General features: G+C 37.4%; 2 protein-coding genes across 3 annotated transcripts; one reads left to right on the forward strand and one right to left on the reverse strand.

The window, feature by feature from the left end:
• Positions 1 to 1430: 1430 nt before the first annotated feature.
• Positions 1431 to 12777, reverse strand: LOC139139053 (translation initiation factor eIF2B subunit beta-like). 2 transcript variants are annotated; one of them, XM_070707759.1, is made up of 13 exons: positions 12654 to 12777; positions 11090 to 11190; positions 10403 to 10609; positions 10118 to 10163; positions 9325 to 9384; positions 8908 to 8957; positions 8386 to 8482; positions 7789 to 7848; positions 7172 to 7305; positions 6716 to 6776; positions 6128 to 6187; positions 2831 to 2967; positions 1431 to 2217 (listed from the first exon to the last, which is right to left on the reverse strand). In XM_070707759.1, exons 2-13 carry the CDS (start codon positions 11158 to 11160, stop codon positions 2145 to 2147), a joined length of 1056 nt encoding a protein of 351 aa, XP_070563860.1. In that variant the 5' UTR covers positions 11161 to 11190; positions 12654 to 12777; the 3' UTR covers positions 1431 to 2144. The 2 variants fall into 2 exon arrangements, with proteins under 2 accessions (XP_070563860.1, XP_070563859.1); XM_070707758.1 differs by having other exon boundaries at positions 11090 to 11196; positions 12654 to 12767.
• LOC139139050 (probable proline--tRNA ligase, mitochondrial) lies at positions 12774 to 21487 on the forward strand. The gene is made up of 11 exons (XM_070707754.1): positions 12774 to 13201; positions 14572 to 14749; positions 15149 to 15222; positions 15728 to 15808; positions 16339 to 16411; positions 17270 to 17377; positions 17766 to 17891; positions 18390 to 18537; positions 18761 to 18896; positions 19469 to 19651; positions 20463 to 21487. The coding sequence occupies exons 1-11, from the start codon at positions 13037 to 13039 to the stop codon at positions 20571 to 20573; spliced, it is 1383 nt and encodes a 460-aa protein (XP_070563855.1). The 5' UTR covers positions 12774 to 13036; the 3' UTR covers positions 20574 to 21487.
• Positions 21488 to 22815: the final 1328 nt, after the last annotated feature.

A 22815-nucleotide genomic window follows, 5' to 3' on the forward strand; every position in this document is an offset into this window, starting at 1 on the left:
GTTGGTCTCTAATAATGTGTTGTTTGCTTTACTGGCCAATATTTTGCAATTGCAACATATTTCATCTTTATCACCAATATCTGTGCCTTCAGCCAGGGTTCATTGTCACATTCACATTGATGTTCTGGAAGTGTGTTTATTTAATACAATGTTTAAGGTCCACACTCTGAGAGAGTTTGATAATGATTGGCAGGCAACATTGACAGCTTTGGACCAAATAATCATAGGGTCACGCAAGCACAAAGTCAGCCATTTTATATGAATTTTGTTTTATACGAGATACTACTCATATTGTTTGACATGTTGAAAGATAGTGAATGAATGGGTGACCATACATATATTCGATCCTGGTTTTAGACAAATTAAATGAAACCATCGCAAAAATGAATGAATGGGTCATGACCATTAATTCATTTTCGCGATGGTTTCACGTATAGTGTCTAAAACCGGGGTCGAATATATGCATGGTCACCCATTCATTCAGTATCTTTCAACATGTCAAACAATATGAGCAGTATCTCGTATCAAACAAAATTCATGAAAATGGCCGACTTTGTCCCTTTAAATACATATGGTGTAAAAATATTTTGTATAACAGGCCGGAACAGTGTCAGTGTGTGCCTATAGCTACTCACCATCAGTATTTCTGTATGGCTTTTCAATGTAGATAGTCCGTATCTGTTATTGCCCACCATAATCTCCTCCATGAGTTGTTGCTTCAGATCAGATCATTAAGGTGAAAGACTGCCCTCATTTTACCTTATGACCTGTTAAAATTTGCTTAATTAGGGCACTAAGCTGCCATGTTATCAATCAGAAGCAATTATTTGTGGAGATTAGTGTAGGAATTGACAAGTACAGAATTTTCTTTGCAAAAATGCACACAGATAGTGAAGGTGGTAGCTATAGATATACACTGAAACAGTTCAGGCTGTGGTCATATAAATGTTTCAATATAAAATATTACTGTATCATATTTTACAAAGACAGCTGCTCCCTTGATCCTGTCACTCAGAGTGGGTCATGTGTCTAGAGATCACAGTCTGAACAAAGTTTTACAAAAGCCAATGTCATAAATTTACTCGACATACAGACACATGCACAAATGCTATTTTTTCAGGGCTGAACAAACTCAGTTGTTGGGGGGGGCTGGGCTTGCAAAATTACCTGCTTGGACATGAGCTTTTGTTTTCAACAGTCCAATAGATCAGGCAATACTGATGCATTCGTATAGTAAAGAATTTACTACACGCGGTAGCTGCCACACAATTGTTGGATTGACATTGATACGGCCAGGAAACCAACACATCTTGGTTGGATTTGCTAGTTCCCACTTCTGAGAAAAAATCTTGGGTCAAAATGAGATGAAAGTCTCAATTCAATGTCCATTCTCAACCGACATAGCTGTGTGAATGAGTCTTCTTAAAATATGAAGTCTGTTGACATCCATGTGGCGAATTTTTTATTCGTTTTAAAGAAGTTTGTCAACTTTACAGAATAAAATACGCAGGTTTGAATAGATAGGGACTGGCTCATGTCACAATAAACGTACGAATACAACGTTCAAAGTGAAATCTGACAACTGTCATGTGAAAGTCTATGGATATGTCTGTGAACTCTGTACTAGCTCAAAATATCTCCAGTTACATTGTCAGTGTTCTCTACGTTGCATACAAAGTCATGCAAATGAAGGAAAAAATTGCTGCAGAAGCAGGGCTTGCACATCACTGAGTACTGCGAAGAATTGGGCCCTGCCTGTCTGGCTGGCCAGCTTATGTCAACATTTGATTCTGTTCAGGATTTCTGAAATTTATACCAGCTCCCGGATTCCTGTGGCAACTGAAAATCATATCTAAAAGTTGGCTCCCACAAGTTACGCAGATTTAAGCGCCTCTTGTGGAAAAATGTCACAGTAGCCCACAAATATAGATGGAAAACATACTAGGAGCTCATGATTTTGAAATAGGCATTGGTGAATATTACATGGTCAAAACTGATCTCGTAGCTGCCACACAATAACTCTTATGTTTCAAGAGATACCAACTGTGAAGGTAGGGGGACTTGCATGATAGACATGGCAGACATTCTGCAGTGTGAACAAAGTTCAGTTGTCATGGAGACGGTGTATGTGCAATGGTAAACTACTACAACTCATGATCATCGGCATGGTAGAGTTCACTCAACAACCTGTACACGTATGACGGGGCATTTCCACCACTGCAATGAAAAACAAAAAAGGAAAATAATATCAGATTTTCAACTGGCAGTTGGGCTAAGAATCTGCTCGAGTAATGTGTTGTCAAGTCTAATATAACACACAATGAGCACTGATACTTATCACACGAACTTTTTTAGTAAGATATATATCATTGGTTGGTTCAATAATAAAAGTTGATGGAAATAGGGACAAAACATCGGGTTTGTGGAAAGGCAAGCTGTCCGTATTTTGAACAATTCAGCACAACAATTTCTCAATGCTGGTAAGTTTATCAGCCCTAAAAGGTATTTTCACAAACTCCCTGCTTGTTGATAAAGAATTTCCATCGAAAATTAGATATTTCATGTGATTAAAATATCAAATTAGTATGATTTCTGACAATTGTCGTACTATACCATTATAACAAGTTGTGGAGATTTTCCAATTTCTGTGTTACTTTTTTGTCAACTATGATGATGTCTAGCCAGATAGTGTACAGTATGGTATTGGATATAGGCTGTCCTGATTTTGTCACAAGAGGGCGCTGTATTAGTCCTCCGTTACACATCCTGCATCATCAACAATGCTGATGAGCATATACCATGCCAGTTAAACAGAAATTAATACACTTACATGTTTGAAATGAGTAACGTCACCAGTTCAGGAGGAACATAATCAAAAACAGGATTCTGGATTTGTAACTTCGATAAAAGATCACCCTCCGAAAATTTCATGACTGCATGTGGAGTTTCCAGTTTGTTAAAAGATTTCTGCAGAAAAAACCCCAGGATTATATCAATATGAAAAGTACAACAAAAATACCGATCACCTTTGAAAGTTAGTCTTGAAATGCCTTCCTTCTACATATCATCATGGCATGTAAATGGGGGGCCATTTCCACAGACACTGCATACTGTGTTTGTAAAGTAAAATCACAGCACAGTATGTTGACATGGCTACTGGTATGTGAAATTTGCAGTAAAGGTAATGTTAAAACGATATCAAGTACATTCATTATCTTTGTATATTATTATGTATTTATATCTTAATTATGTCCCACACATTTTAACTGGTGTATTCAGGATATCTTGCTGTTCAGTTTCTCAACATCCTAGTTGATATCATACAGTGTTGTCCTTATATTCAAAAGTAGCCGGGTAATTTAAGAAAGTAGACGGGTGGACTGCGAGGGAGCGAAGCGGCCGAGCGGCGAGTGAGCGTAGCGAACGAGGGGGGGGGGGAGCGCGAGAGGGGGTGTCCCCCCTCTCGCAAGGCAAAAAATGAAATTTTGGAGTGGAAATGGTGTTCTCTGGTGGCATCTGAGGTGACATTTAGCTGAGACTGAAACAGTACTTTTGTTGTGTGTCTTAGACGTGGCTCACATACAACAAAACAAACAAACATGATTTTGTTTTGTTTGCATTATTTATGACACACTTATGGTTTTATTTGCAGTGAAGATGTAACATTTAATCTTAAATCACCCGCTGTCTGCTCATTTCATTGCTCATTTCCCATTCTTCATTACCACATAGTAGTTTCCCCAAAACCATCAAACTCATTCTATTCTACACATTCGCTTTTCTTAAGAAAAACATCGGTAAGATAATTCACTGTAACAGTGTTCGCATTTACGAAAAAAAATGCGTAATAGAAAATTCATAACAATGAAAAAATGCGTAGAGAGTCGATCCAATGCGTAATAATATTACGCATTGGATTGAGTCTCTACGCAGTTTTCTATACGCAAACGGTTGCGAAAGCACTCTCCGCGACTGAGCTTAGGCGACAACAAGACGAGATGAGTGCCCGCTCAACATTAAATTTGTTGCAACATTTCTGTCAATCACTCATTTTATGTGGAAAGTTTCGGATTCTCTGAGTGTAGTCTGAAAAATCGGCATCGTCGAGTCAGAGGCACGTTACCATGTCAGTTGCTAATTTTCAGGCTAGCGATAGTTTCTGAAACTTATGACATACAGTGAGTGATTGACAGAAATGTTGCAACAAATTAAATGCAAACCGCGCACGATCATCGCGTCTCGCTGTCCCCAAATTTGATCAAAGCAGATATGCAGCAAGGCGTCGGAAGGAAACAACTCTATTTTCTTTCAAATTTGCTCCACGAGTCCGTGAAAAAAATGATTCAGAGGGTCCATCGAAAGACACTATCGGGCAACCCAACATGGAGAAGCGCAGTGAAATTGAACTCATGCCGGAATCCACGACGTATTGTCCTGTTGTCTTAAGCAACAGGGGATCAGCGCCATGGTGAAGCCGTGAGCCGTGACGATGATGCGCCGGTCGGCAACGGTCAGCAACACACATGCCTGTCACCGTGGATTCTAGTACGTAAAATAATCAATGAAATAAAAATACCCATTCAAATAATCAGTTGCTTCTAAAAAAAATATTTCTAGCTCATTTTTCTTAATCTAGAAAATGCGTCGGTATTGCTCTGAGAATAACTTGATTTGTTGAGAAGATTATACTCGTAGTGACCGTGACGTTGGCAGCCAGCGCGGCGGCGGAAAACTAGCTGCGGTCTCATGAACTTCGAATCGTCGATCAAAATCACATATTTTCGGAGCTTTTTTCTCACAAATTCAGCGAAATTGAAGTTTTTCATACATAAACTAAATATATTTTTGGAATCAAGTATACCTTTCGAACGGGGTTTCTTCGGGTAAAATATTCCATCGGCAAGGTGCCGGTGGCCGACGCCACATTTCTTTTTGACGCCATCGTTAAGGTAGTATGCATCTCGAAAGTGAAAGACTTAAACTTTTGCTCAAACTGTCCTCAAGGAATCTTTCAATCATTCTCTTTCAAAATCAAGAATAAAAATAGGGGGTCACCATGCAAATTTTGGTACTAGAGAAACAAATTACCCAAGATTTACCGATATTAGAAATTCAAAATGGGCGCCATCCCTGTGTTAACTCTATGGAGAAAAATAATTTTTTTCGAATTTCGAAAAACTAAGCCGGTGGAGTTTTTTTTCACCAAGAGCTTTAAAATGAATCCCCACATGTCGTATATCAGAAGAGAATTGTAAAAGTTTGAGAGTCCGAATCATGACCTAAGATGAACTTCATATTAATCAAACCAATTACACTGCTCCTAACAAAGACAGCACCATAGGCGCGTCCATCAGCCAATCACATTATTTAACAAATAAAAGATCGGGCTCAAAAAGCCGCAAACGGGTATTTAGAAACTGTTTTATGTTTGTGCAGTTCCATGCGGGGAAAGGGGTCGCGAAACTGCTAATCGTACGCGTGTGCCGTCTAACAGCTGGCAGTGCAATCCCGAAATTACAGGTCTATAAAATAATCTAATGACGTTAAAAGTAGCCGGGAAAAAATGCAAAACAGCCGGGTTATTTACCCGGCACCCGGCTTCTAAGGACAACACTGATCATATACAAAGGGTAGTACACTCTGTAGTGATATCTCACTGTTTGTCAATAGAAAAACTACTCTCTGTTTGGCATTGTCCAACTAATCATCTCCTTGTGACTGTATTCACAGTCATCAATAATATTATTCAGAGATCGATAATACAGTTGTTATTGCATGTCAAGCATCTGTTGGTATGAAATTCTAATCAATATATTGTGTCAGGTCCTTCATTCACTTTCAAACAATGAAAAACTGCATTTCGTGACAAATATACAAAATTTAAGTCAATAATTATTGTTTATCCAAACATGCTGTTCAGATTAGGGCAAAGAAGTGAATATCAGGAATAAAATAAGCAAAAATTGACAAAGGTCAGAACTACTGTTCTCATTTGCCATTATCTGACTTGGCCAATGCCATTTTCCTTCTCTGGACCAACACATACACCTTAGACTTTGATTTTCCATAAAGTATATTATTCAAGGCAACACCGTATTGATTTTGCAAGCAATGAATATCATCTTACCTGATCATTTGAAAAAGTATATTGAGGAGATAACTTAAACATTGACGCACAAACTATGACCTGAAACATAATAATCACAAATCATTCAATCAGTGAAGAAGTTGCTTCAGTGACAAGATATACTTCTATTAATCAGTTACATGTATGTATAAACACAGTATTAAATGTTTTGAAGCCCCATTGTACCATTCTTGTGTTCAATTGAATTGATTTTGCGGCAACAGAATTTGTTGCCAAAACGACACACAAAAATATGTACTTCAGAGGAACACAGTACAACTGTACTTTTGAGCTACAACAATCACAGCAGTCAATATCATACTGAGGACTAAGAGATGACACTGTAAGTCAACATACTGGCTACTATCTAAAGTGTAAATGAAATCAATTTTCACATTGTTTTCAGGGTTGTCATCTAGGAGAAGGTGATAAATGGAATTGAATTTAATCAGAGTTACATACCTCCTACATGTACCTCCCTGACAAACTATACCTCAATGAAATTTCTGAGTCAGATTGTGGGCGGAATATTTCTGTTATAGATACCTTGTCAAAAATTTGTACTGAAGATGGAGGCATAGCACTTACCGGCACTGAATGATGTTTGGCTGCCAGTGCTACAGCATGGATACCATTCACTGATTTCAGCCTGTAAGTACAATATACACTGCATTTATACAGTATTGCTTCATTTGAACATGGGAAAAATAGTCTAAACTGTAATACAGATAAAAAACTAACTTGATTCTGCCATTTGCCTTGGATGACATATTGTATTTTCTGAATACATATCAATGAACATTCTGATAAATCTTTACTTTTGTATATTTATTCAAATGCATCTTGCCTAATGACATGTTTAACATTTATTTGCAAATTAACAGGACTGTGTTTTACGGGTCTAAAAATTTGAAACTAAAATTGAAAATCTTTCTAAACTTACAAGAAAATATTTTCAAGGTATGAAACATTTCAAAGACAATTTTGGCCAGGAAGATAATACACTGGAACACTCTGTTGATCTGTGATGACTATGTGACTTACCCGCCATTGGCCATGACTGCATGCGTGCCAATGATGACTTTATTTACCCTGGACATCATTGCAAAGACTGCAGAATCTGTGATCACTGTGGTTTCAATCTTAGCCTTGGCAAGATTCGCTGCCAACTGTTGACCCTGTTAACAAAAAACAAAAAAATGTTTTTCACTTAAATGAAATCAAAACTGATTGTACACCTGTAGCTACACTAGGAAATTTCGCTAAGTGTTTTACTAAAGACATTATACATGTAAAGTTACTGACTTTCTACCGTCATTTTCAATCATTCCTCAAGTCATTTGAATTTCATTTCTCATTGCAAGCTGAGAAATTAACCCTTCACATCCTGTAAGAAGGGAGACCATTGTGTGATGTCATAGGTCACCAGGGGTCAGGGTTCAAAATGTTAAATAAATAAACACCAGAGATGTGACAGTCATAAATTGTCCATGTACTCTGTTCCCAAAAGTCAGCTAAAAATACTTTATCAAAGCGTCCATTATCAGCTGTTGGATACAGTTTCGACACACAAAACAGGATACATGAAGCAAAACCATCAAAGAGTTGAACATGTTGCATTTTATTTCTGCCCTCTGGTGGTGGGACACAAAAATGCTCACCTGATACGAAGGAGCACACTCTGTGACAATTACTTGAAACTTTCTTTTCCTAGCTGCGTGCTACACAAAGAAAAGATATGAACCAAGTTATCAACAGTTTGCACACTCAAAGACCAATGTCACAAACAGTGCTTCTCTGTCTTATATCTCTCGGACGGTATGAAGAAAGCTGTGCAAACAGTAAAATCATGCACTGGCAGGAACCACGGTCCCCTTGTGGAGGGACCGTGCAGGAACGCAGGTGTGGACGGTTCAAAGCATTATTAAACATGCACGCACCGAACTCTTCTGTATCAGCATAAGCTTGAACATGAGTTGAAAACTGCATTGTGCTATATGGCTAATTTCATGACCCTTGTAAGATCTAACACCCCGGTACTTTACTGTAATTTGCATGTGTTTTTCCAATGGTAAAGTTTTCCTTCTTAAGCTGAGAAAAAATGCAAACTTTTTTAAGACAGGTTACAGCAAGGGCTGGTGATTGTTGCAGAGTTTGCAAGTACACTGACTGACTTGCACCTTGAAGAGTGCCAGAATATTAATTCATTTAGCGGTTCATGAAAGTCAAGAAAATTGCCATTCTAAGTCTGTTTATACCTTGAGAAATGCTTCAACTGTCCTGGACTTTCCGACTGTCATGATCACCTCATTGGAATGGATATGTTCTAAAGCTTGCCCCGCGATGTTGTCAGCACTGTAATAGAATAGACGTAATAGTAGGTTACACAGATTGACGTACTTCAGGAAATTTGGAAATGATTGGCTCCAGGAGTATTGTCTGCCTTTACTTGCAGTAATTAACCCTTTCACCACCATGGTTTGTCCCAAATCCATTGTTTTCTATGGTAAAGTTGGACCTGTATACAGGGAACTGGGGGTGAAAGGGTTAAAGGAAGAAAAGAGTTGTTGTAATGAATTGACCTTTTGTTACAAGCTTTGCTTAACTCCACTTTCTACTTGTAACTCACAAGAAACACAATGCCATACAACTGACATATTCAGTAATATTTCCTTTCCATTAGGCCTGCTAATGTATGATTTGTTGCCCAGAACAGGGCACACATATGAACTCTGACCAAGAGTATTGAAAGTCAAAAGCACATTTCAGTGTGGTTTTACCTGCTGTCCAACTCTGTGAGATATTCATTGATGGCTTCGATAATTGTCACCTGAAAGTCAACAAAGTCGATGTGTTTAGGTAGAGCTTTGAAGGTTCAGGCAGGCATAGTGTGTATGAATAATGTGTATGCGTTCGCTTTAATTCTTGGTCGCATGACTTTGGTGTCCAGACTTTTGTAATGGGTCAAAAATATCTCCAGATGACACTGTTCATCATAAAGTAGGCTCATTGTGAAACTAAAAATGAAAGGCTGTAAATCTCTTTGTTTTCAGCAAATCTGTCACATGTATTGTTTTTCCAAACAAAAATCTCCAGAGAGATATCATTCTATTTTATAACTGTGACTGCTACCATCAAGTGTACTTGCCTGACACATCTTCTATTTAGCATGATTATAGATGTAATGTATGCATTACCTTCAAGTTGTGACTTGGTGTGCTGAAATCATCTGCTTTACCCTCTGCCATGAGTAGTTTCTGAAATGAGACGTACAGGCTATTATCATTGGCCTTCCATCAATTCAATGTACTGGTACAAACTATCAAATAGCCATGCTCTGATACATACTGTTACATGTGCCATATACTTTGAAGTACAAATACTGTATATGAACACGAGATGCGCATCCTGATCAAAATTTATGAGATAAGCATGTGAATGTTGCGATCATTTATGTGTATTGATTTCTCATTAACCCGTATCCTGCCAGGCCTATCAGTTCCCCATCTACTGAGTCAGTAAAACGCAGTATTGAACCAAAAAGTATATATTTTTTTCGATAACTTGACTAGGTACATTACAGCAGGATTGACCGCAAAAAAGAACGTTTACAGTATCTGTGTTTCAAAGGCCATCAACTGTTCCATAGACCCTCGAGAAACCCTGTTCCATAGACCCTCGAGTTTTTCTCGAGGGTCTATGCCTGTTCCAATCTTTATTAAAATGCAACACATAGGACATGCCATGCCCCACAGGTTTTAATCAATTTGAACTTGACATTGATTTATCATAGAGACACTATATACAAGTTTCTGATAGACAAACAAACCATTTTTAACTGTTACATGCATAGATTTATTTGACATATACAAGCAAACATTTATTATACAATCTCTTATTCACTTGTAGGAAACAACTGCGGCAATGTTTTGCATTACACTTTTCAATCTTAAACTTCTGAAGGAAAGGAAAAAGTTTGTATCAACTTACATGTAGAGAGTCCTGTGGGTCCCCGTCTGCTCCTTTTCCCCGTATGCTGCAAGAAAACATTACAAATATCATGCTCCCTTTATGTCAAATACAGATCCAGTGTAATATTTAAACTTGAAGAGTTCTGCTACAACTTGGTAACAACAGCGCTTGTACTACATGCTATCTGCCTTAAAATTCTAGCTTCGTTTAAGAATTACCACATTACCATTTTTAATTACTCAAGTTAATGTATCAAGAATAATTTTTTGAAATATTTTTAATTTTTCTTGTCAGTTGACAAACCTTGCATATTCTTCTCTGATTATTTTCAACACTCTTCTGACCATGTTACCAACAATGGCTTCCGATGGCTGTGCATCTATCATGCGTTTTCCCTCCCGCCGTATGATTGCCATCAGCTCTCCGGCATGTGCCCATCGTGTCTGCGCCACCAGTCTTCTGAGAATGTCAACTGTCTTGTGAGCTATCTCATAGGATCCTATGGCTTGACTGAAAATATCATTGAAGGAATAACTCATAACATCTGATAAATACAATGTATCTTGATCTCTTAGGTTTTGAGCAGGGGTATCAAGTCAATTACACATAGGACATTGCCATTTAATCCTCTTTTTAAGGGGTGACATTTTGTTGAACTTCTTTGTATATAAAGTAAAAAACAAACAAGGGGGTTATTTTGATATTACAATAGAACCATGATGGCCCATCCACATGCAGAGTAGTGAAAGGCATTGAACAGATAGCAAATCATACTGAATGGAACTGGTGAAGCGGGTTTTCACAATCAGTTCATCAACTATTGGACTTCTTCTCTGTGTCGTTCAACAAATTCAATCAAGCATTTGTGAAGTGTAAGTCCTCGGGAAAATTAATTCTCTCTTTGAGGGATCACAGTTCAATACTGCTGAATATGAGAAATGAGTACTTACATCATGTAGAAATAATCTATAAGAATTGTTAAAAACGTACCCGAGTCTCAATGTTGAAATGAAACCCTCTATCCTGTCATTGAGTTCTCCAGATGCATCGCTGGGAGGCATGGTTTACTTTCAGAATCAGATTTCATCTACCTGCAACTGACAAACATCAAGACATGGTAAAATAGCCATTACAGCAGCAATATTGTGTACACTCTCATCCATTTTTTGTCTTTTCAACAGTATTTCCTGGTCAACCCTTGAAGATTTAATTCATAATAACAAAGTACCAAGAACAGAACACCAGTGCCAAATTTCATGTCATAAGTCTATATCAAGGATAATAAAGATATTCTGTTCTCTGTATATTATTATAAGGCTATTCCCCAAATACCAGGATTTATATCCCAGTACATGGTGCAGTTGAGGTATTGTCCGAGACACTATGACAATACCGAAATGCACAATGTACAAGGACATAAATTCTGGTATTTTGGGAATAACATTATTATTATATACCTTTTTAGTCCAATTTTACCATGAAAAAGTCGAAATTTAAGTATTTTTAGGATGCCCATTGTGCAATCGCAAGCAGACTGGAAACGCCTTCAGCGCGTCCACTGAGCGCACAGAACGAAATTTCAACCCATGCAGAGCAGTGCATGTGGTAGAAATTTTAGGTCAGCAGCATAAGTTCACTAAAAGTACAGGTTTTGGACAAGCGACTATTAAATTTGTGATGTACTGAATGTTTACAAGTATATTTTGTGTAACAAATGTAAAATCATCTCTTCTTTTTTCCTCTCGTGTTGACGTAAAGGTGTTTTGAGGTAAAAGGTCAAATAGCATCCAATAACACCTAAAGTTGTTGTACTCTGCGTCAAATTTATTGGACTCCGCGTCCTCTGATACCGAAATTTTCTGTACGACGAAACTCAATAGGTTGCAGTCGCAGGTGTTAATATTAAATATTTCACAGTTGTACAAAATTGGCCAATGTTTAATGTCGGTGTGATGTTCAAAGAAGAAATTGTGTCAGAGTACGCAAGCATAAAGCTGTATTGCAATTTCAATGGACCTTACCTAAAGAAAGGTGTATTCCAATCGGTAATCAATCGTTATGCACTATTAATGTCTATGTTATATAAAATAATAATCAGTTTAATGTTGACATTATCTTTGAATAATGTAAAAGTGCTTTGAACTCTACCACAAAGTGCAAACACCAGCCGTCCTCATTTTCACAGGTATTAAAATAGAGGTTTAGAATTCCATTTGCTCCTAAAAGTGAAAGTAACATTCGCACTGATCCTAAGTTCTAATTTCAGTAGAAGCCTTGAAGCAAATGTCTTTTGTTCGTTCTAATACAGATTCTTCTGATATTTCCACATATGCCCAATCACCCGTAAAATAAATAAAGTGTGAAGTGTCATAACGTTGAAAAAAAACAAAACGAACATCATAACGAAAACGTGCGCTCCTGGTCGTGGTGCATAACATACAATTGTAACAGAAACGGTGAGACTCTATCTTCCAGCAAAAAATATTGTAAAAAATTAATTATCAGCTGGACGATAACCTGGAATAAGATCGAAAGAAGTAGGTGTATAACTCACACAGATGGTACCCGGTCATCAGATGTAGCATGTACATTTACCTTAACACGGTGCACCGGAAGCAAACATACCTGCCAACGATCGATAGGTCATTTGGATTTCGACCAATCAAATTTGTTCATACTGGAGCAATTTCGCAACAAACAAGCAGTGTTTTCAAGATGGCAGCGCCCATAAGGAATGTGTGCTTCTGTTAATAATTGGTCGTTTTTCATTTTCATGGAGTAACAGTCTTTGTTCAAATGTGATTTTCCGATACGAATATCGCAATCGTAACTATTCACATTTAGTTTACTCAAAAATCACCGTTTACTAAAGTCCTTTGGCTCAAAAAACTTCCAATCAGTTGGTCCGGACTGGGACGCTCTGACTAGCCTGCAAAAATGGCTTTTCAAAGTTTGCGTATCTCTCGGTTTGTAATATCAGTCAGATCACCAATAAGACAGTGTCACCACCGTGCACGTGCACTAGTGTCACAAATGTTTCAACCAACTGGAGCTCTGCCGAAGGGTGCAAAACAGAGTGAAATAGTGTGCAAAAGCCACAAAGTAAGTGCCAGAGGTCACTGCGACCTGTAGCCTTGCCACAACCCCCACTGTATTTAGTTGGAAAACACAGTAAAAAACAAGCAAGAAGGAGTGGTAGGGCAGGTCGCACTAATTGGCAAGACTTCCTCTAGCCCCTCTACCTATAGTAAGTTTCAAGTAGAAGAGGGATTCTTTACTAAGAGAAAGCACATATATAATACAACCTGTAAGGGTTAGATTTAGTTTTAGAGTTTGCCATATCCGATTATCCGACCTAAGTAGATGTTCTTGTTAATCACACACAGTATTAAAACACATAATACATATGCATTTATGTATGTAGAGATAGATAGACTGAATAGATATACTCGCATACACATATCAATAGTACACATCTCATGATATTATATATGCTCTAGCTCTGCATGGCAGGGCTGTGTGTTACCGGTGTTATACGGCCTGTGGGAGGCTGTATAATGCCAGTAACACACAGCCCTGCCACGCAGAGCTATATTGCTAATGAAATTAAAGATGGGAAATACAAGAAATATGCCAAGTTATCATCTAAATCTGCCTATAAATAACCCAAAGAAGAAGGAAAGCCAAAAAGTTTGGTTTTTAAATTTATTATCTACATGAAATATTCTTATGAAGAAATTCCCGCCTGTTGAGGGGGCCATTTATTGCAATCACTCAGAGTCTAGACAATGCTCAATGCAATTGCTTCAATTAGGATGAAAGGGGTCAGACCAAAGGTCATATGTAATGTCAGCTCCTGCAGTTCATTTCTTTTCTTTTCTTCCATGAGCTGTGGGAAGGTAGTCATCCCTGGTCACCAGGATAAAACTGGACACGTACACATGAAAAAATTGCCCAATGCTTGGACAAGTAGTTTTATGATTAAAATAATTGAAATAGACGGTATTTAGATTGTGTATGTTTCTCATGTAATGTTTGTAAGCAATCTATATCAAAACCATATTAGTCATCTTCATACACAATGAACAAGTGATGTAGGAAATACAAAATCATATTGGACTATGAAGTTGAAGAAAATTGCAGGGCAAGTTAGTTTGGATAAGTACAAAACCTATCAAAGTACATTTTGCATGCGTTTTGACAAACAAAAATTGATTTGTCAGAAATATGCGGCAGCTATTGAACTATCAGAATATAAAAGGGGATGTGTAAGAATGAAATATTTTTTTGTTATTTTGAAATTCGATTGCTACAACAGGCTATTTAAAGTTGCTTTAATGTTTGAAAATTTATGCATGGAATTTCTTTGATGTGCAACCTGGTACCTTACACAAGAGGAAGTTATTTCCAACTTACACTTTACTTCTCTTAGTTTGGATTTTCTGTGAGTAACAATTCTATTTTCATCCCAGTTGATGTTGGAGCATGGTCTTATACGACAAAGTAGTCCAGGAATTTATCATTTACTGCCACTGGCACTGAGGGCATTGGAGAAGTTGATACGGGTTATAGATGAAGAAATGCAAACTATTGGAGGACAGAAACTGAACATGCCATGTCTCACAACTGCAGAACTCTGGAAAGAAACAGGTATGAGCAAAAATAAATATAATGAAAACGATTCATTTCAGTCTGTAAAAAAGGAAAGTATACTACTCAACTTTCGATTATGCTGTGTTGTCAATATTTACACCTGCTTGTACACTGCCATCAGAGTTGAATTGGTACAAATCTGTTGTTTTTCATGTGGTTATTCATATTTCTTGCCAAGAGTTTTACTGTGCTGTGTTGTCAATATTTACACCTGCTTGTACACTGCCATCAGAGTTGAATTGGTACAAATCTGTTGTTTTTCATGTGGTTATTCATATTTCTTGACAAGAGTTTTACTGTTCTCTCTAAGCACTTAACAAACTTACCTTGTCGTGCTTTCAAAGAAGTAACACAGATTAATGCAAATTTTAATTCACAAGTATTTTTTTCTTTTAGACAGGTGGACTACAACTGGAAGTGAGTTATTTAAACTGAAAGACAGACACGATGTAGAGTACTGTCTGGGACCTGTAAGTTCCATCAGATTTTCCATTGTTTCAGTCAGACACTGTAATAGTCAGAAGAGGTTAATGAAATGATTCAAGGTTTGATGTATTTTCAGAGTCTCCAGATGTGAAGTGTTATAACGTTAATGTCACAGATATTTTCTATATTTTTGAATTTTGAATTATAGTTATGACTGTAGGAATTTCCGCACACGTTTTTTCATACTTAATAAGCAAGGCTGAACCAGTTCATCCCCAGTACATTCATTTGGTGAATATGGCAAATGATTCATCTAGCTAAAAATTATATAAACCATAAAATACCAGCAAAGTATTCCATTATGTTCCTCAGACTGTAGGTAAATGCCAGTGACAAATTGACTCATTATTATGCTTCCAAGATTTTAACACTGATAGTACCAACTTGCTACAAAACACTGCACTACAGTCAGTAACTGTTAGTGGATGGAAGTAATTGAATCACAGGCAACCTCTCATTCCTATGTTTTTTGTTTTGTTTACCTGTCAGACACATGAAGAAGCCGTCACTCATCTTGTAGCATCTCAAGGTCATATATCCCAGAGACAACTTCCAATTAAACTCTACCAAGTAAGTTCATAACATCTGTCTAGCTGTATATAAAATGTTAATCATAAACAAACAATAGCTTGTGGAACATGGTGTTTTAATATGCTGTTGTATACTACATCACTGCACATCACTTTTAGTGATGTTTAGTGGAGGCAAGATTGAGACTTGTAGATCTTTCAAATTCCTAGATTTGACAATTTTTAAATCCAAGAATACGCAAAAGTTGGTTTAGCACATCTTATCTAAGCCAAATTAGCACAGCTTTGACCCAGATTTCAATTTGATATGCAGTGATCCGATATGTCAAATCCACGAATTTGAAAAATCTATGACAATCTTACCTCCACTCCAAAGGTGTAATTGTCCATTCCTTAGTTTTGTAGATTGTACCCAAATCATCAGATGATTTTGAACTACAGAATATTCATCAGTTTGTTCATATAGACCATCCCCATGATACACTTTGATTATTCTAATAAATATATGAGGATAAAAGTTACCTTAAAATGAATGTTTTATCCATGTGTGAATTGTTTGTCTTTTGGCAGATAACAAGAAAATTTAGAGATGAAATCAGACCAAGGTTTGGTCTACTGAGAGGCAGAGAATTTTACATGAAAGGTGAGAACCTATCAGTGTGCAGAGTATGTGTATTGGTAGACTGAAGCCCTTTTTTTTTTTTTTTTTTTTTTTTTTTTTTTTTTTTTGGAAAAAGATAAATTTATTTCAACATTGTCGCAAACAAAACAAATCTACATATCTGTGAATGCATTTAAATTACAATGCAACTTGTCTGAAAAAACAAATAATTAGCTGTTTAATTACAAAGATCATCATATGAATGCATTCAGGATGCATTCTTCTCCTTCAAGTCTTACAAGGCTTGAAAACTTTGCGATAAAATCCTCAGCTTTGTTCATCATCTTATAAGTGAAATATAATGTATTCATCCATGAGGAAAGATAACATTTTAATTGCATAACATAGGATTGAAGGGAAACTTTAATCCCATCAAGAGTAACCGAATTTCGAATATTCCAAACTGTATATTTTACAAAGGAAGTAATACAGTAAATAATGTCAGATGTTGCATTATTATCATTTTCGATTCCTGCAATTGCTAATCTTTTGATATTGATATTATTATCAAAGTTGTGTTTTCTGACAAAGAAAGAAATACATTTCTACCAGATTTCTAGACTGAAGCCCTCATTAAGGATGCAGTGTGGAGAGCGCCCTCAAGCGACGGATCTTTCAGTCTAGTGAATACTATTGGTCACAGCAAAATTTTTTGTCATGTTGTTGAAAACTAGCTGCAAATTATCCAAGGTTTCTTCCGTTGCTCTGTTGATTTGATTGCATGGAGGCTTTGTATTTGCCAAATCAACCTGACAGCCTCTACTCATAATCTCTCAATTGAAATACTGTTTTTAAGTTTACATGTTATGATTTATATATTTTTTATTTGGTCTGCACCAGATATGTACACATTTGACATAGATGAAGAAAGGGCCATGGAGACGTATCACAGTGTATGTGAGGCCTACACTAGATTTCTACAAAGACTGGGCTTGAACTTTGTGAAAGGTAAAGTCGTTTCCTCCAGTAATTTGAAACCAGCCTTACCAATGACCAAGCTTCTATTGTAGCATAAGTGGTTCATAAGTTTTCTTGTACAAGTATATGGCATTTTGGGATTGTATTAGGAAACTTACCCGGATAATGGCAGAGGACTTTGAGACAGACGCAGATGAAGGTATGTGAAATAGAAAAGAGGTTCAGAAAGTTTTGCCTTTTTTGACGAAAGAAGACTTCTCGGATCGGCCTTTATTTATTTTGTATCTCATGCAACATCGTTATTTCCCCACAAGACAATTTACTGTTCCCATGATGCAACGTCACCTCTCGTCATTATTCTTATGATACGGTGAGACACAATGACCATTTTATTTGTTTCTCTCTGTGTCAACGTCAGTTGTTGCAGACACTGGTGTGATTGGAGGCAGCATGTCCCATGAGTTCCATTTACCAGCGGACACTGGGGAAGATGTGCTTATGTTCTGTCTGAAGTGTGGCCATGGTGCTAACAAAGAGACAATTGGTGAGTATTCCATTCCATCACATCAGCCATTTTATATAATACCCTGTGGTAGTGCCAGGTGTTTTGCTTCTTGTGAGTTCCGATAGTTTGGCAAAGTGATGTAAATTTGTGTTTTTTGCAAAGAGTTAAAAGAGAAAATAGAGTATTATATAAACAAAAGTGTATCTATGTAGGAAGAGTATAGATTTGATGAAGTCTTCTTTTTATGGCAAGGTTCAATTTTATAAAAGCTGGTGTCAATGTGATCAAATAGTGAATACTGTGCTGTTTTTCCATAGAAGGTACATCTGTTGAATTGGGCATTGCAGGGTTTTAGTGGAAACTTTACTGTTGCCCTCCCTTGCATTTCAAAATTCAATATAAATACTGTAGAATAATTTTGCTAACCATAAACTCACAGTTACATCTACCAACTCACTGTACTCTGTAACAGAAGAAATAAAGCGCCCTCTATTTATGTCAAATGTTTGTTTCTCTTCAACACTCAATACATTGCAGACTCAGAAGATGCACACTGTCCCAATTGTGGTCCAAGCACTAAACTTGAAAGCAGGCAAGGAATTGAAGTTGGCCATGCATTCTACCTTGGTACAAAGTACTCCAAGGTATTCAATGTGGATTATCTTGACAAAAATAATAAAAGCAGGTGAGAAAGTAGGATATATTTGCTTCATTGATTAGCATTAAACTTTTCATGGTAGATAACTTGTCTCCATGGCAACCATGTGCCGTGGCAACGATGGTCCACATGATGGTACACTATGCAAAATATGCTGTCTGAGGTTGCTGCAAGATTGTGTTTCACCTGCAGTGCCACCATCATCTCGTGTTTCCCTGGTTTCTTACTGTATCCTTCTTTCTTTCCTCAGGCTGACACAGATGGGTTGCTATGGTTTGGGAGTGACTCGCATCCTGGCTGCAGCCATTGAAGTCTTATCAACTGATGATGAAGTGAGATGGCCAAAGCTGATTGCACCTTATCAGATCATTATAATTCCACCCAAGGTATTCCGAAAGTGTATTAAATCATGTTGTTGCTTTGACCATCTCCTAAACACTCACAGCAGTTAATCTTACTTCAATGGAGACAGAAAGCAATGATTTTCTTGTCTGTAAAATAATGTATTTTATCTTGATAGATAAGAAAGTGGTATCTCCAAGTGTAACAGCATTGCAGTGAATCTCTCTTTGTAAGATCAGTGTCGAAGGTCACAGCTTACTGTACCGAAAGCACACTGGGACCATATCTGCATTATGAAAACAAGTTTTCTTAGGGGGCTCTCCTACAGCTTTTTTCAGCAACTGGACCCCCTATGACTATGTTAATTTTGAAAAAATGTCCAGTGTGGGACCAGTCATCTTGGTTCATGCCAAGATCTCAAGACGAGGTGCAAATTTTCACTGTCTTCACAGTAACTGCTTATGTTTCCATCTCTGGAATTCAGGCAAGACCACTACAGGAAATTTTTTCATCAAAGTTAGACATCTCATTATAGCTCGTCATGCTTCATTTTCACTGGTATTTTTCTCTTATATTGCACAAAATATATATATTTTGGAATATATTTTTTTTACAGAAGGGAAGCAAAGAAGAGAGAGGTCAGCAAATTGCAGAAGAGCTCTATGACAGTATTGTAGGGAAAATACCGAGTTTGAAAAATGAAATTCTATTGGATGATAGGGATCACATGACCATTGGTAGGAGAATGAAGGATGCCAAAACCCTAGGATATCCATTTGTTGTTGTCGTAGGAAAGAAAGTAAGTAATGACAAGTGCGACAATACTATGCTAGCTGTTGTTCTCACAATTTTCATTCGTCAAAGATTCATTTTTGTGTGGATGGTAGGTTATGCAAAATTTTATATCGTACTACAAGGACAGTCAGTATTTTTTGCTTTGTCAAACCGCAAAGAAACTCTACAAAGATTCTAAGGTGTTGATCAAACCATAGACAATAGAGGGCCCCCTCTACTGTCTATGATCAAACCTATACCAACCTTATACGTGATTGCCTAGGCCAAAACTAAGTAGATTTTTTTCATGAAAGCTGACCAAGTCATCAAATCATCACGCTGTCACAGCATTAGCAGCAGCAAATGCATCCATTGAGGCATTTTGCCCACATGATTGAAAATTGCTAAGCAACAGACTGTTTTCTTTGGTGCCCAAGATTGTACGAACTTTTACACGACTGTTTTGTATGGCATAATGTTGTCTTGTGACACAGAACAAATAGAGCACTGAATGATGCACAAAAGCAGTTGATTTCAGTGAAAACTAACAGATACCTTTCTGACTTTAAAAGGTTGGTTTGTTTCACACGGTTGGAAACCAACTTTGTTACGGAATACAAAGGTCTCACGAGGTTTCTCAATCACTGGAAAACTGTCAATTGAATGTGAAGTTTGTCGGTTGGTTTACCATTCCGTAGGTGTCAATAGAAAAGCAATTAGGCAAGAAATGACATCCTGGCAAAGTTCATTCACCCTTCCAAATCTAACAAGGTCATATCACACCTGGCTTTCTGTTGTCTCTCTTTACATTCTTTTTTTTTTCACTTTTATTTCAGGCTTTGCAGTCGGATCGGCTGTTTGAGATGTGCAGTGTTAATACTGGGGTAACCTCATTTGAAAGTCAGGATGCATTGCTGGAAATCTTCAGCGGAATTCAAACGGTGTAGCTGTCTTTTGAGATTCACTGACTGTCTGCCCATTTGTGTGTGGCATTTGTCAATGTGGAGACTTTGTTGCCATCTATTTGCCAGTGATTCAGAGATGACTTCACCTAGGGGCCGTGGGTGATTGATAAATGTGCATGACAAATGAAACTGATTGTATTTGGGGTATACCTCTGTTTCCATTATCGTTCGCAAATTTACATTAAACTATGTTATGCTGTATAGTCAATGTAAGTGCTTCATATGCAATCACTGCTCGGATTATGTTTTGAAATGTTTTTGTTGTTCCAAATACCTGTCAGCAGTTAAACTTCTGAACACCTATTTCATCACTTTATCACTTTCTAGAGAGGTTCCAATCATAACTTTATTGTCGGATTTCACAGTTTAAAACCTTGGCTTCAGGGAGTGGTTTCAAGGTCAAATGCAGTTTGTTTTCTTTTGGGCATGCACATGTTTGAATCATCGGTGGTGCCTTATGCTTCAGGTCAACGCTTGCATGTACATGTAGCAATCAATGAAATAATAAATACCATTTCAGTATGCCATAGGAACTGTGTGCATGATCTGTAACTATAGTATATGGACCACTTACAGCAGAAGTTAACATTTGGAAGTAATAATGTGATGTATAGTCTTTAGGTGCTTACTCCTGCTCTTATTTGTGTGAGTGTTTTTATCAAGGCAGATTTAACACTGCAGACAAAGAGGGTATTTACATCTTAAATTTCATCTGGTCAGGTACGTTTTACAAACTACCAGGAGACTTTCTCTAGAGAACCCTCCAAAGTTCATACAACAGTTGTAAAAACACTGTAGGAATTTCTAAGATATAAATTCAACAGGAAATAGTGCATATTTTATCTACTTTATAGTCACGCAATAAATCATGTCTTTTTCCATTTTTACTCTCCTCATCTCAGTGGCTGTAGGAGCATCCTTGTCTCACCCTCTTTAATACCATCATCTTCAACCTTACTATTGTCCTTGGTAGTTGACAAGAAAACATCACACAGCTTACTATCAATACCTTGCAAGATCTGTATCATGTTCTCTGTGATCTGAAAATCTCTCTTGTCCAAGTCCTCTATCTGATCCAACTACTTCAGTTTGATTCCAACCAGTGCAATTTGATTACTTGTTTGGTTCATGCTTACAGAGTATACCAAAGTACTGCCCTGCTTATTACTTTTTCTGACCATGATCCTTTAGATTTTGGCAATGCGCTCAACGCAACACTGTTTCACCCATTCAATCTGGTTTCCATGTTACCTGTTCCAACTAAGTGGCGAGAAAACCTTTCATTGCACTTTAAACAAAAAAGTTACCGTGTCAGACCCGTGTCCATCCTCGTACGCTCTGATCCAAGACCAAAGAATAATGGTCCAGCCAATCACCGTAATCCTGGAGGGTGTTCAAGCTGCTCCATAAATCTAGGGAGGCTCCCTTAGAAAACCCGATTGCTTCAAATTTTTACAATGCTTGGCTGGTATGCTGCTTCTTAAGAAAACAAAAGCTTTCAGTCTTTTTTTTTTGTGAAACTCGAAAATTTAATTTTCCCCAGAGAGTTCACACGAGGATATCAGCCATGATTTTGAATTTCAAATATCGATAAATTTTCGGTAACTTGTTTCTCGAGTACCTAAATTTGAGTCAATTTCAAACCCCTCTGTTTTATTCTGATTCACGAAAGAGTGTGATGGAAAGTTTCCTTGCCATGAAGCAGGTTTCGAGCGAGAGTTTATATCTTTCAGTTTTGAGGCCATGCTACCTTATATCATGAATTACCAACAAAACGTTCTAATTCTTTTGTCAGGTATTTCATTTCTCTATGAATCACCTACAAGTGTTAGTTTACATGCAACAGAAAAAAAACTGAAATTCAGAAAGAAAAACTTGCCCTAACAGTGATAAAGTTTTTCCTTCCATCACACGACACGTGATGGATGGACTGATATTTACAGAAAATAATGAGCGGCAAGGTCGACAATACTATGATAACCATAATGCATTTCCGAGGTCAGCTGAAGCTGAAATGTCACACTTACGTTGACAGCGAACAATCTCACAAGTCGCAATGACACTATTTGAGAACAGAAAACGATTTCCACTCAGTTTCAAGTATATTGAATTATCGATTTTCCCCGGCAGAAAATAGTTTTTTTTTATCCGCTGTTCCTATAATATTCATTTTTTTTCCAAAGCGACAGGGTTTGTGATGGGCCGGGGTTGCCGTCCAAATCAT

Source organism: Ptychodera flava, chromosome 8, assembly GCF_041260155.1.
Source record: "Ptychodera flava strain L36383 chromosome 8, AS_Pfla_20210202, whole genome shotgun sequence".
NCBI classification, from domain to species: Eukaryota; Metazoa; Hemichordata; class Enteropneusta; family Ptychoderidae; genus Ptychodera; species Ptychodera flava.

Excerpts from the sequence above, each read along its gene's own strand:
- LOC139139053 (XM_070707759.1), bottom strand. The coding sequence starts at position 11,160 with ATGCCTCCCAGCGATGCATCTGGAGAACTCAATGACAGGATAGAGGGT. Across the intron at positions 10,610-11,089 it reads ATTTCAACATTGAGACTCGG|TCAAGCCATAGGATCCTATG; the intron begins GTACGTTTTTAA and ends TGATATTTTCAG. Across the intron at positions 7,306-7,788 it reads AGTGTGCTCCTTCGTATCAG|GGTCAACAGTTGGCAGCGAA; the intron begins GTGAGCATTTTT and ends TTTTGTTAACAG.
- LOC139139050 (XM_070707754.1), top strand. The coding sequence starts at position 13,037 with ATGGCTTTTCAAAGTTTGCGTATCTCTCGGTTTGTAATATCAGTCAGA. Across the intron at positions 13,202-14,571 it reads TAGTGTGCAAAAGCCACAAA|TTGATGTTGGAGCATGGTCT; the intron begins GTAAGTGCCAGA and ends TTTTCATCCCAG. Across the intron at positions 16,412-17,269 it reads CAGAGAATTTTACATGAAAG|ATATGTACACATTTGACATA; the intron begins GTGAGAACCTAT and ends GGTCTGCACCAG.